Source organism: Mastomys coucha, unplaced genomic scaffold, assembly GCF_008632895.1.
Source record: "Mastomys coucha isolate ucsf_1 unplaced genomic scaffold, UCSF_Mcou_1 pScaffold21, whole genome shotgun sequence".
Classification (NCBI taxonomy): Eukaryota; Metazoa; Chordata; class Mammalia; order Rodentia; family Muridae; genus Mastomys; species Mastomys coucha.
Genome location: NW_022196904.1, coordinates 107728156 through 107741167, shown reverse-complemented (window position 1 = coordinate 107741167; position 13012 = coordinate 107728156). Strand labels below are relative to the sequence as shown.

Sequence of the window (13012 nt, the reverse complement as noted above, 5' to 3'; positions counted from 1 at the left end):
GCTGGGAAGGACCCTGGGAAAACTACAGGACACACTATGGGGAAGGGAAGCCAGCCTTACTCCCCAGCCGTGACCCATCCCCCACCCCCCCACACACACACACTGGCCTCACCTCAGGAGCGTGGTAGGAGACACACTGGAAGATCCAGCCCATGGCCGGCGAGTACAGAGGGAGATAGGACAGCAGCTCCACACCCTGGGCCACCAGCTGGTTCTGGACAGTGTCTCCATGAATCTACAGGAGACCAAAGGGACATCAGAAAGAAGTCACATCACATAAAGCAGGCTGGCTTAGAAGTGTATGGATGGATCCAAGGGTAACAGCCTACTTGCTCAGCTGAATTTGAAAACAAAACAAAATGCGCACTAAGTTTCCCATGCCACCACGCAGCTGAGCGGTTTGTAGGGACGTGTTGCACAGGGCAGAAGCAACCTGAGGAAAATGGCTCAGCAGATGCCAGGAAGTAAGGCCGATTGGCTGGGGGCATTTCCTGTTCACAAGTGTGTTAGCTCTCCCTCCATCTAACACCAGGTAAAGAGTCTGCAGATGTCAGTGTCCCTTGGCACACCTGGCCCGCTGCAAGGATCCTCAGCCTGGTGAATCTGTTCACAGAACGCTTTGTTCAGTGAGCTGCTGACGGGCTCTCCTACCTGTTTAAATGTAAGCAGGAAGTCAAAGAAGTTCTTATTGAGGCTCTCCTTGAGGTGAGGGGCCACTTCCATCCCCACCTGCAAGTAAACAAAGTGGCACCATTGTTATAGCAAAGAGCCAGCTGCAAGTAAGACACACCTCATGGTGTTTTTCTTCTTTCCAACCCAGGCTCTCACTATGTCCTCACTGGCCTTGCGCCCAACCATACCCCTGCCTCAGTGTCTCAAGTGCTGGGCTTACAAGTGTGTGCCACACACCTACCTGTAGTACAGTTCTGATAACAGAAAACAAAGGAGCTAGGATATAGCTCTGGGTAGGGTGTTTGCCTACCATGCATTGGACTCTGGTGTTCATCTGCCAGCACCTCAGCACACACGAATGTGCATGCACACACACACACACACACATACACACACACACACATACATACATACACACACACACACACACACACACACACACGCACGCACGCACGCACGCACGCACGCACGCACAGACATTTAGAGGAGAAGCCTACACCGCTCTGCAGATTTGATTCCCCACTCAATAAACATGTATTTATTTTATAAGAAAAGCCGCAGGAGCTATTTTTAATGGGAAAGGGGCATTTGTGATCATCTTTGAATTTCCCAAGAGCAATGAATATATATTGCTGAGCAAACCACCCAGAGAACAAATCAATACAGTACAAAGGAAGGCTACAGTCCCAGAATGGTGAAAACACCATTCTCTTCATTTCAAACACACAAGACAAACAACACTCGTGGATATGTTTATTAAATGAAGCAAGATTATGGTAGGGGCAAGGAGTGGTGTAATGGTGGTCCATGTGCTAGATACACACAAGGTCCTGGGTTCAACTCCTAGCATCCTCCTAAAACCCTAAAGCTTACAATGTAAAAGACAGTCAATTTCTACAACATTGCTAAAAGCAATGCAGACCCATTCTTTGCTAGTCAGGCAGTCATGGAAAAAGACACTTTTAAATGTTTTACACAGGGGCTGGAGAGATGGCTCAGCAGTTAAGAGCACTGACTGCTATTCTGAAGGTCCTGAGTTCAAATCCCAGCAACCACATGGTGGCTCACAACCATCCGTAATGAGATCTGATGCCCTCTTCTGGTGTGTCTGAAGACAGCTACAGTGTACTTACATTAAATAAATAAATAAATAAATAAATAAATAAATAAATCTTAAATGTTTTACATAGCTCTAATACAACAAGCACAAAGAACACAAAGCCATCATCTGCCTGGAGAGATGGTTCAGCAGGAAAGGGTGCCTGCTAACAATCTGAGTACATTCCTGGAACCCAAATGGTAGCGAAAAGTCTGACTCCATGGCATGCTTGCACACACACACTAAGGGAATATAACAGTAATTATTTCTTAAAGCTATCATCTAGGGCAGGCATGATGCCATGTAGCTTTAATCTCAGCACTCGGGAGGCGGGGGCAGGTGAAGCTCGATGAGTTCCTGGCCAGCCTGGTCTACATAGGGAATTCTGGGCTACCCAAGGCTACATATTAATTATTGGCTCCAGGATTCAGTATTTAAACAACAGCCTGTGTTTTAAAGTTTGAGGCAAGATGCATAAGGCAAAGAAGAGAGTAGGGCTTTTTTGTTTTGTTTTTGTTTGTTTGTTTGTTTGTTTTTATTACAACAGAAAATTTAAAATCTTTTAGCTAAGAAGAACTCCCTTACGGGGAGTCAGAGCACTGGAGCTGCAAGGTAAGTGAGGGTAGGCACCACACCAGAGAACAAGCATTCGAATACCATAATGTCCCTACACCGACCGGGCCCCTTCTCAGACTCAGCTCCAAACTGCTGCCCAACCTGACAAGACTTCCTACAGGAAGCTATTGTCTGGGCTCCTCCAACAGGGACAGAGTCCTCCCGGCCACCAGGTCCCAGAGGTTATAACAAGCATGCTGCTCTAAGGATATCAAGGGTCCTTTGGGCAGAACTGTGTGGGACTCCCAGAGCAGCTACGAGGCTGCTGGGGTATGTCCAAGGACAACCACCTAGCTAACAACTGTCCCGCTGATTCCCATTCTGTTGTCTTCCCTTTCACTTAATAAGTACACATTAGGTGACAGAGGAGGCTGGCCCACTGGGCAGGCAGCAGAGAGAAGATGAAGGACTCACCCACTCGCTGCTTTTGTTCCCATTTTAATCTCTTCGGATCAAGACAAAGCAGCAGCTTGGAAGTCAGCCTCACACCAGGCTCTCCCAGCATCCCTCAACCCCACAGTTACAGGGCCCTGCTGGCTGGCAAACCCAGCCATCTACCCTGAATTCTTCAGCCCAGGGACTGGACAGCTCTTCCCTATACTATACAACCATTTGGGTTACCCTCTCTCTTTGTACCTTCGTGCCTCCTGACTGCTGTACCTGGCTCCCTTCTCTCTCCTCTCCCTTCCTGCCTTCTCCCAACATGGCTCAGGGTCATGTACACTCTGGACTCTCCCAGGTGTCCCTGCCTCTGGCTATGCTCTACCACACAGCTACAATAAGCCTTTTCTGGAACAGTCATGTCCTTTCCTTCCTTCCTTCCTTCCTTTTTTTTGGTTTTTTGAGACAGGCTTTCTCTGTGTAGCCCTGGCTGTCCTGGAACTCCCTCTGTAGACCAGGCTGGCCTCGAACTCAGAAATCCACTTGCCTCTTTTCTTTTTTTTTTTTCCATTCCCTCTCCATTTTTCAGACAGTTTTCTATCAGTTACATCTCTCAATACCTGAAAAGACAACTTCAAAGAAGAAAGAATTATCTTCACTCAGTTTCAGAATGTTCAATCCAGGGTCACTTGATCCCATGTGTAAGGGCAGGACACTATGGGAATGGGAGTGTGTGATGGAGGGAGGCTCTCACACGTGAGAGGCAGGAGAAAGAGGGGTGAGGAAGAGAAGGAGCCAGGGTAAGACACAGCTCCCAGAGTACACGAAGGCTGACCCCTCCAACAAGCGCCACCTCTGCTTCCACCACCTCCCAGGACTACCATCATAGTATGCATCCATCAGTGACTAATTCATGCCCCAATAATCTAATCGTCTCTAGAAAAACCTTCAAAGACACACTCAGATATGTGCTTCACTGATTGTTTAGACATCTCTCAATCAAAGCAAGATTTAACTACCACACAAGCCCCATAGTCTGAAGGAGGTTCCTGCCACTTATAACCAAAAACATCCTTACAGATGTGCACCCCCAACCCCAGGACTGAACTCAGGGTCTTGCACCTGCTAGCACTCTGCCTTGCGGGCCCTCAACTCTTTTTGTCAAAACACTTAAGAGCTGCTCAAAGAGGAGGCATCTTCTACAGTTCCTGTATAGGTAACATGATGTTACCAACACAGTAGCGCTTCCTCAGCCTCTTAGAGCAGGGTCTTCCTCAGTTGCACCACATTTTACCTGCAAGGACACTATCCGTCCCCATGCTCGCATGGCCTGCTTCCAACCTCAGGCTTGGAAGGAACAGAGTGAAGGCCCTGGTTTACTAACGAGCAGTAAGGCTCCTGTATAAGGCTCCATCTGTGGTTCTGTCCTCAAGGATGCATGTGACTTAGCAGAGGTGAGAAGCCCTCACTAAAGGTGCACAAGGCTGATGGGGCAAGTGCAGAAGACCCACTATCTGGGAGGCCTGCAAGAGCTGAAGCCCCTGTGTGACTGAAAAAAAAAAAAAGGTTCCATGGGATGCACCCTTCAGAAACCTACAACTGAATAAAGTAAAAGCACCAGGCTGCACTACTTCAGAGTGAGGCTAAGAGGCTCCAGTTGTCTTCCATCCACCACAGCAGCCTAAGCCTGTGTAGGTCACAGAGACAGCTCTCCATCCCAGGCCTTGGCCAGCTCACACCCGGCCCAACTCTTTAACAAGAAGGTGAAGACACAGGCACACACAGACATAGAGATAGAGACAAAGACACAGAGTTATACACACACACACACACACACACACACACACACACACACACCACCACCACCACCACCACCACCACCCCACACTAAAGCCAAAGAATACAACACAGGAAAAAGCCTGTCTCAAGTGACTGAAAGAGGCCTGGAGCCTCCTTTCCAGCTGGAACTGAGAAAATTAATCCAGAAAACCAGTTCAGTTGGGTACCGATGACCTTAAATGTCCCCTAATTAGAACTGGGGTAAGTTGGGCTACTTCAAAATTAACTTTTACAGAGAGCCCTGCAGCTCTCATCCCTGTGGAAGAGCTGTGTCCTACAACTAGCAGCTAAGAGCAGAGGGGTGCTGGAGAAGGAGCCTGCTAGGGAGGCAGGCGGCCATGTCTGTGAGCTCAGCATACCCGACAGAGGTAGGCCCGGGCGTACACGGACACGAGTGGGTCCCCAATCCCTCTGATCATGCAGGTTAGTCGGGGAAGGCACTCTGAAATCCCACTGTGGAAGAAAGAAGAAGTACAGTGTTATATTCTTCCTGCTCCTCACTTCCATGATAAGGCCTATTATCCTAATTGTAGGGGAGGCAAACGCATTTCCTCAGAACACATCAAGGGCAAAGTTTCAGTTTGCCAAGGCAGTGTAATCAGTTTTTCTCTGCGGATACAATTTACTAAGGCTTCCTCATACCTATCCCTGTCTGAGGTCAGACTTACTTTATGAATTTATCTCTCTGATGTGTTTGAGGCAGACTCTTACTATACAGCACACACTGGCCTCATGTGCTACCCACCAACCCAGCCACACTTTACTTATTTTTACAGTTTTATCCCCAACCTGGCTTTCCATCAACTGCCAGCCCCCTGATCTATAAGGGTCTGTATGGATCACTGTTTGGCCCTGGTTCAGTGTCCTGTGTCCCATCTTTCTACCACCTCAGACTAGCAGGAGACAGCCACCTCCAAAGCCATCAATGTGACCTAGGATTCACTTCTGTGACGTGTCCTTCCCTCTTAGACATGATCCTTGCCCAACTGGGGAGGCACCTATAAACCATCCCGGGCACCCCCAGCTCCATATTAAATAATTTCCTGTGGGAGAGCCTTCCTCAAGCTCTGAGAATGGCTCTCAGAAACACATTGGTAAGAAATCACAGCAGCTGGGTCCCTGGGCCCCTGGAGCCAAGCCTCCTGCTCCCTTAGCATCTTCACCAGCATCACTAACAGCGGCAGCCGACACAGCAACGGTGCCAGCCAGGTCTGCTCTCATGCCTCCCAGTGCCATGCACACAGTTTGGGGCCCACAGGAATGCCTCATTAGGTCCACATTCAGTAGAGGGACTGAGACTCAGGATGGAAATACTTTACTGGATACCCAAAAAGCCAAATGCAGGTGGAACTGACCTCCTGGGAGCTACACACTGCCTCACCCCCATGCTTGACCTTTCCTCTCTGTTCATTAGAGCGGGATGAAACTGCATTTTATCAAGTTTCCACACAATATGTGGGGAAAACACACAGGTGATGAGCATGGGGTCACATACTACGAACTCATGAACAGTACATCGCTACCGTCACACTGCTATCTGTGCTTCTGCCTATGCACATGCATATGAGCTTTGTAGAAATTCTATAGCTCCAGACGAAGAAGGGTCTTACGTTTTGGAGAGGAATTTGTTACACTTCAGGATGGAGGCTTCCACGTAACTACAAAAAACGTTCCGTTAAGGAATACACATTCCAGATGGTCTGTGCCCTGCCCAGCAAGGGCAATTCTAAAAGGGAAACAAAAACACTTGAGTTTTAGGCACAAGGAGGTCATGACAGCCCCTGACAACGGAGAGAGCTGGGTCGGTGGCTGCTGGGTTCTCTACAGGGTTCTCCAAGCTCTGCACTTAAACTGAAGTCCTAGAAAATGCTGCCTGTTGGTTCATGGCTGTATGTCAAAATTTAAAACAAGTTTTCATCCTTCAGACCAAAGCCCCAAGGGGCACGGGGACCCGAGATAACTAAAGATACTGTGTGTGTAAGTCAAAGTCTCCATGCTTCAGTACTAGGTACTGGTGCAGAGCAGGGCCTGCACCCTCAAGATGGCTCATCAGGCTGCCACCAAGACGGAGAATCAAGAGTTTGGTTCCCAGCATCCTCAGGGTGGCTCACAGCCACCTGTAAAGTCAGCTCCAGGAGATCCAATGCCTCTGGCCTCTGACGGTGTACACACACACACAAACACAGTTAAAAACAAAATAAATCTTTTCTGAAACAAGGTACCTTAATAGAGATAACATATAAATGTTCTTCAAAGGAACAAAAGCCTGCTTCGTGCACCATAACCAAAGTGACAAATAAAGGAGCCATCAGAAAGGAGTGAGATCCCAAGCAAGGATCTCTCTAGTGTAGCTGCCAACCACAACAGAAGCAGGTGTCACCGGGAACTTTAGGGCAGTCCACCCCATGGCTGCTGTCACCGTGTTACCAGCACTACTCTTCCCACCTGTCATTAAAATAGGATGAGAAAAGGATACAATCTCGGAATGAGTTCCCTGATGGAAGCGATCTTGAAAAACCAATTCAGGCATGTCTCCTTGGCCGTATCATTCACGTTCTCTGGAGAGAAATGATCTGCAACGCAAAATGGTCCATGTTTTTTCCCAAACTCTGGCTCTTTTTTTTTTCCTTTTTTAAAGCTAGTCTAACTAACTAGCTAGAACTCACAGAAATCTGCTTGCCTCAAGCACCAAGGTTAACAGTGTGTGCCATCACAGCTGGCCTGTTCCTGGATCTTTCTAGCTGCTGCAAGTCCAGGGGCAGAGAATGAGGAGGTAGAGTCCCTCCAGGCCTTACTGAAACAGCGACAGAAATGACATCAGCGCGCGTGCACACACACATTGGAAGACCCCAGCACTGTACAGTGTTTCAGCAACATTAGCTAGATCATACATCCACATAGTAGCTCTCTATCTACTTCCAGAGCTGGGAAAATAGAGAAGTTCAGTGACTTGCGTAGGATGCACAGGAAGCCGATTAGAGCATGATTAGGGCAGCCTAGCTCCATAGCCTGTGTTCTTTGCCACCACATGCTGCTGAACCAGAGTTCCTTGATGTGAGGAGCAGTCGCTGCAGCAACAGCTGATGGACCACAGATGCATCCAGCACCTGGTCTCACAACAGGAAATGTGAACAGCGCTTTTACCATAAAGAGCCAAAGCTGAAGGTAAGTTGAGGCCTGAGCCTCTGCAGAGTGGCCACCTCAACCCTGCTCCAACACTCCAGTCCCCTGTGGTCACACTGCCAGCTTACTCCAGTATCTGCTCCTTTTCTCTTTAATAATAGAACTCTGATTTCTCAGCTGGCCACTCAGCCATTCTTGCAGCTAGGTATAATCATCTGACTGAGTTTGGGCTCCGGAACACAAACACAAGTGCAATTTCTGTGAAGCACACATCTATACTGGATTTAGAATGGAGGGGGAGGGGGACACAAAGAGATGGCTGAGTGGGTAAAGAGGCTTGCTGCCAAGCCTGATGACCTGAGTTCAATCCCTGGACCTCACATAGTGGAAGGAGAAGACTGCCTCCCAGAAGTTGTCCTGTAACCTTCGCATGCTTGCTGCTGCTGCAGTGTGGGAGGAAGAGTTAGACAGAGTCCTTAATAGGCAGACAGACAAGGAGAGGAGCAGTGACTAGGTAACGAAGATGGTGAGCTTCCAAGATGGCTAGCTTTTGCTTACCCTCCTGTCAAAGGCCTCGAGAGCAACCTCTCTTGCCACCAGGATCCCCACTGGTGGGCTAAGTTCAGTGGACATGTTTACACAACAGTTGTATAACTTTCTGCAAACTGACCAGCCTTACATTAGCAGAAGGCAATCCTTAGAGGTCTTTAAAAGCCCAGGTCTCACTGAGCGGCTGGGCTTCAGCCCCGAGGCCCTGTGCTTGGCAGAAGGCTGTTCGCTCTGTGTGCCTGTTGTTTGTGCACTTCCTCACTACCATCTTCAACTGCTGATTCTGTCTGCTCCAGATTCCTCTGCTGCCATCTGCCATGCTCAACATCTTCCCAGCCTGCCATCGAATTGTTATCTGACAGTAATGGGCACATGCTTGTACCCGTTTCCTTCACATAAGAAATAAAGTCAAAACTGTTTAAAGAAATGTAAGGGAGGGGTGACTACACAGAGTAACACAGACTTTTCTTCTTCAAATTTTCCTCTTTTTTCTTCCCTCTGTCCTCTTCTTCCTCCTCCTCCTCCTCATCTCCCTTCTTTACCTCTTCTTTAAAAAAAAAAAAACAGAGACAGTCTTTCACCATGTAGTACAAGCTAGCCCAGAATCCATGATCTTATGATATTCCTGAGTGCTGGGATTACAGGTGTGAGCCACCGCGCCTGGCCTGGTGTGTACTCGGCATCATAACCCTAAGAGATCCTAGCATTCTCCAAACTCACAAGAGCTAACCCACAGTTGGAACTCCTGAGGGCAGAGAGCTCAAGAATTAGCATCTCCAGTCCGAGAACTGATTCAGACGGAAAGAATGAGTGCAAATGTCACCAGCTTCCTCCCCCACATAACTCTTCAGGCAGAATTCTGCAGAGAAACTTCAACGCTTTCCTCCTAATTTCAGTTGAGTCATTCCTCAGTCCCCAGACAACAACTGTGGACAAAGTCTGTCCTCTCCCTTCTGGTCTCTCAGTACCAGAGAAAAGCATCAAGAGAAGATTGCAAGGGAAAGGAAAAACATAATGACCAAACCAACTGCAAGAAAAAGCCTGGGCTAGCCTGGGCAACATAGCAAACCTGCCCCAAAACAAAAACAAAACAGAACCTGATCAGTACTGCTCTCAGCTAAAGTAAAATATTCAAGTTAAAATTGCTAACTACTATATTCAAATGAGGAAAACACCTTTTGATGTTATACTTGAGTTTGGGTAAGACTGATTAGTGATTTTTCCTAATTTGGCCCTAACACGTTATTTGGGAAAATGGCTGTAGTAGACAGAAAGTCAAATGACCCTGAGGGTCAGGCAGGCCATACAAACAAACTTGTTTATTTTAAGAGAAGGTCCTGATAAGTTAGCCCTGATTAGCCTATGTTCTGCCTTAGCCTGGAGTGCCATAGCTAGCCAGACTTCTTCCAAAACTTCATTCTGCATAACCAACTGCATATGAGCCAATATAAGAAGCAGAAAGGTGTGGGCCAACCTGTGACCCCAGTACTTGGGAGGTGAAGCACAAGAGTCACAAGTTCAAGGTCATCCTCAGCCAGAGAGACTTTAAGCAATCCTGCGCTACAGGGCTCTGTCTCGAAAACCAACCAACAAGAAAACGGAATTAAATGTATTTATTTTATTTGTGTATCTGTGTATGAGTGGGTGCTTTGAGCATCTGAGAAGGTCAGAAGAGAGTGTCAGATGCCCTCAAACTACAGCTGGTTGTGAGTCCCCATCTGGGTCCTTTGCAAGTGTTCTTAACAGTTGACCCATTTCTCCAATGCCCCCCCCCAAAAGGATTTGAAATCCTTGCTAGTCAGAGGGAGACAGTTCAGCTATCAAGAGCACCTGCTGCTCTTGCATAGGACTCGAAGTGCTTCCCAGCACCCACACGAGACAGTTCACACTACCTGTGACTCTAGCTCCAGCAGATCTCATCCCTCTTCAGGCCTCAAAGGGCTTCAGGCACACAAGTAGTGCACAGAAATACATGCATTAAAAAAAAAAATCCACTGTTGCTAAAGAAAACATACAAGTTTAATTCTGGCAGTCGGCTGAGGTTTGATGCCCGTGAACCACATGCTGAGCGTACATTCAATAAATAAATGTGCATTTCCCAGATCCCTGGCCAGCAGAGATGATTTTCCCACAGGGTTGGCCTCTGCATGCCTTTCTAAGCTCCTAAACTTACCAGAAGGAGACACTAAACACTTGACTACAGTGAGAGGGGTGGGGTGGGTCGGAGGCACGGATATGCTGTACGAGCCACAGAAGGCTGAAGAGGTACAGCTGACTGCACTAACATGCTGGGGCCCAGTTCATCTGAGTACCAGCTCAACCGGGGACCAGTCTAAAAAGTTATTCATGGCTTATATGGCTTTTGATGTGCATTAGTCTATAGTCCAGTGTCTTCTGTCATTTCTTTTTTTCTTTCGTCAGTGCTGGGGATGAAGTCTCATGCATATTATATAAGCACTCTACCACTAAGCTGTATCAGCCCTTGAGGTTTACAGACAGGATTTCACTACGTAGCCCAAGCTAACTTTAAACTCACAATCCTTCTGCCTCCGTCTCCCAAGTGCTGGTACATGCTGAATTCCAGGCATGTTCCTCCACACCGAACTACCTAGTGTCTTTTCTTTGTATACTCAAAGCTCATTTCAGTTTGCAACCACATCTCAAGTACTCAAGAGCAATATGGGGCTGATGGCCACTGGACCAGACAGTGCAGGCATAGCTCTGACCCTGCTGCACTGGGCTTGTCCTACGGAACCAGGTAGCTCCAAGGGTTCATGTAGACCTAAAGCTGTGTACAGCTATGTTTCCTTCTGAGAAATGTTCGTATCAAAGAGTTTTAAGGAGATGGGTGGATAAATGGACAGGTGGGTAGATGAATGGATGGTCAGTGGGGAGACAGATGGAGGTGGAGCAGGAGGAGCAGGAGGGCAGGTAAATGGATGGGTAGGGGGGTGGGTAGGTGGATGGGGGAGATGGAAAGAGGACGGCTGAGGGGAGATGGATGATATCTGGGTGGGTGGACAAAAAGGAGGAGCAGGGAGGACAAAGAGAAGGAGGGAAAAGAGAAAAAGGGAGTGGGGTAGGGAAGAAGGAAGGGAATAGGTCAAACTATGGGTCACTGCCACTGTCACTGTGTCTCCTGGTCCCTGGGCAAGAACCGCTGCCAGGACCAGGGAAAGGGACAAAAGGACAGCCCAGGCTGCTGCTGCAGCTCGTGTGAGTTGAAGAGGGCAAGGAAAGGAAGCCGTAGCTGAAGATGCTGCATCTAGATGCATCATCACAATCGCTCATGTGACAACACAAGTCCATCATCCACCTGTCCCATTAGAACCTCCTGGGAGTTTAAAATTGATTGGCAATGAATTTAATGCCAACATCATTTATGGATAGGCTGAGGAGCTAGGGCACCTGCTACTATTGATTTATCGGACATCCTTTCATACATACGCAGTTTTTACTTAAGCAATTTGCTTCTTGGAAAGAAAGACCCACATGAAAAAGGAGCACAGCTCTGGAGCAGCAACGGAGAAGCTCACGCGCAGCCAGGTCTCGCTCCACCCTTTGCCTTTTCTAATGACTTCCCTGCTTGCAAACCTTCTGATGGCTTTGGATGACTGAGACAACCAGACTTCAAACACGTGTCTTTCAACACATTGAATGAAAAACCTTATCCATTTTCGATAAATCCTGAGTTAATTAAAACCGTCTAACTGTGGTTCTGAGCAGACTGGTGCCAGCAACCCCAGGAAGCATGACATTACCTGGCAAGGCGCTGCGGCTGTCCACACACATGGAGTAGATGCGCTCATAGACCAGCTTTCCTAGGAGAAGAAGGCATATGGTATTGACATCACACACCACAGGAGCAAACACTAAATAACTGTTACTAATTAGAAGCAGGAAAATGACACCTGACAGCAGGCATTAACTCGTGAGTGTAGGCTGCCATCTAGTGGCACGCACTTTAAGCTTTGGGATTTTTAGTGAGAAGGGGAAAAGAGCAGATGGCAAGCTTGCAGACACATCCTGGGAGAGGATATGAATTCACAGAGTTTACCTAAGGTAATTAAGTTAAAAAATATCACAGAATGTTGTGTCCCTCAAGGTGCAGGTCAGATATTCATTCTCTGATATCACTGGCTTGACTTCTGACCACTTATTTATGTCTGCTGGCCTAAGCTGGGCATGGCTGGAGCTGAGCCCAGGGCAGGGCACTTTCTGTGGAGTGTGAAGACACCTCGAGCTGCTCTGGCCTGAGTACCAGGTTCTTTTTCTCTTCTCACTGAGCTGCTGGTTGCCTCTAGCAGTGTGGTAGCTGGGAACGCACAGGCCTGGGCCCATCTTGGAGCTGCTTGGAAAGACAAAGATTTGGGGAATGTGACTAGAGAGTGGGCTTCGGACCACATTGCTGGAAATCCTTGTACGTGCTAAGATCTGAGAGACACTAATTGTCAGAATATCTAGAAATGGTGACCAGTGTCCCCTAAATCAGTGCTTCTCAGGCCCAGCATGCCGGCAGAGCACCTGGAGCTCCTGAAGATCACCATCCAATGTGATGTCTCTATTCATTCCCAGGGGCTCCCACAGAAATGGCCTGGGTGCAGTTAAGACATTTGGGAGTAACCGTGAGAGCCCAAGGATGTCTGTGTACAGCCAGGCTGAGAAGCCCAGCTTGGAACCTCACCCTCAACACACACACACACACACACACACACACACACACACACACACACA

General features: G+C 48.0%; 1 protein-coding gene across 1 annotated transcript in view; it reads right to left on the bottom strand.

Annotated features, from left to right (window-relative positions):
* The window catches only part of Vps35l (VPS35 endosomal protein sorting factor like), a 106755-nt gene that overhangs the window by 68283 nt on the left and 25460 nt on the right, over positions 1 to 13012 (bottom strand). Inside the window, exons 9-14 of the mRNA XM_031388053.1 lie at positions 12040 to 12099; positions 7083 to 7179; positions 6217 to 6264; positions 4966 to 5059; positions 652 to 729; positions 113 to 235 (exon numbers count right to left, since the gene is read on the bottom strand). Coding sequence (XP_031243913.1) covers positions 113 to 235; positions 652 to 729; positions 4966 to 5059; positions 6217 to 6264; positions 7083 to 7179; positions 12040 to 12099 — 500 coding nt within the window. The remainder of the gene's footprint in view (positions 1 to 112; positions 236 to 651; positions 730 to 4965; positions 5060 to 6216; positions 6265 to 7082; positions 7180 to 12039; positions 12100 to 13012) is intronic.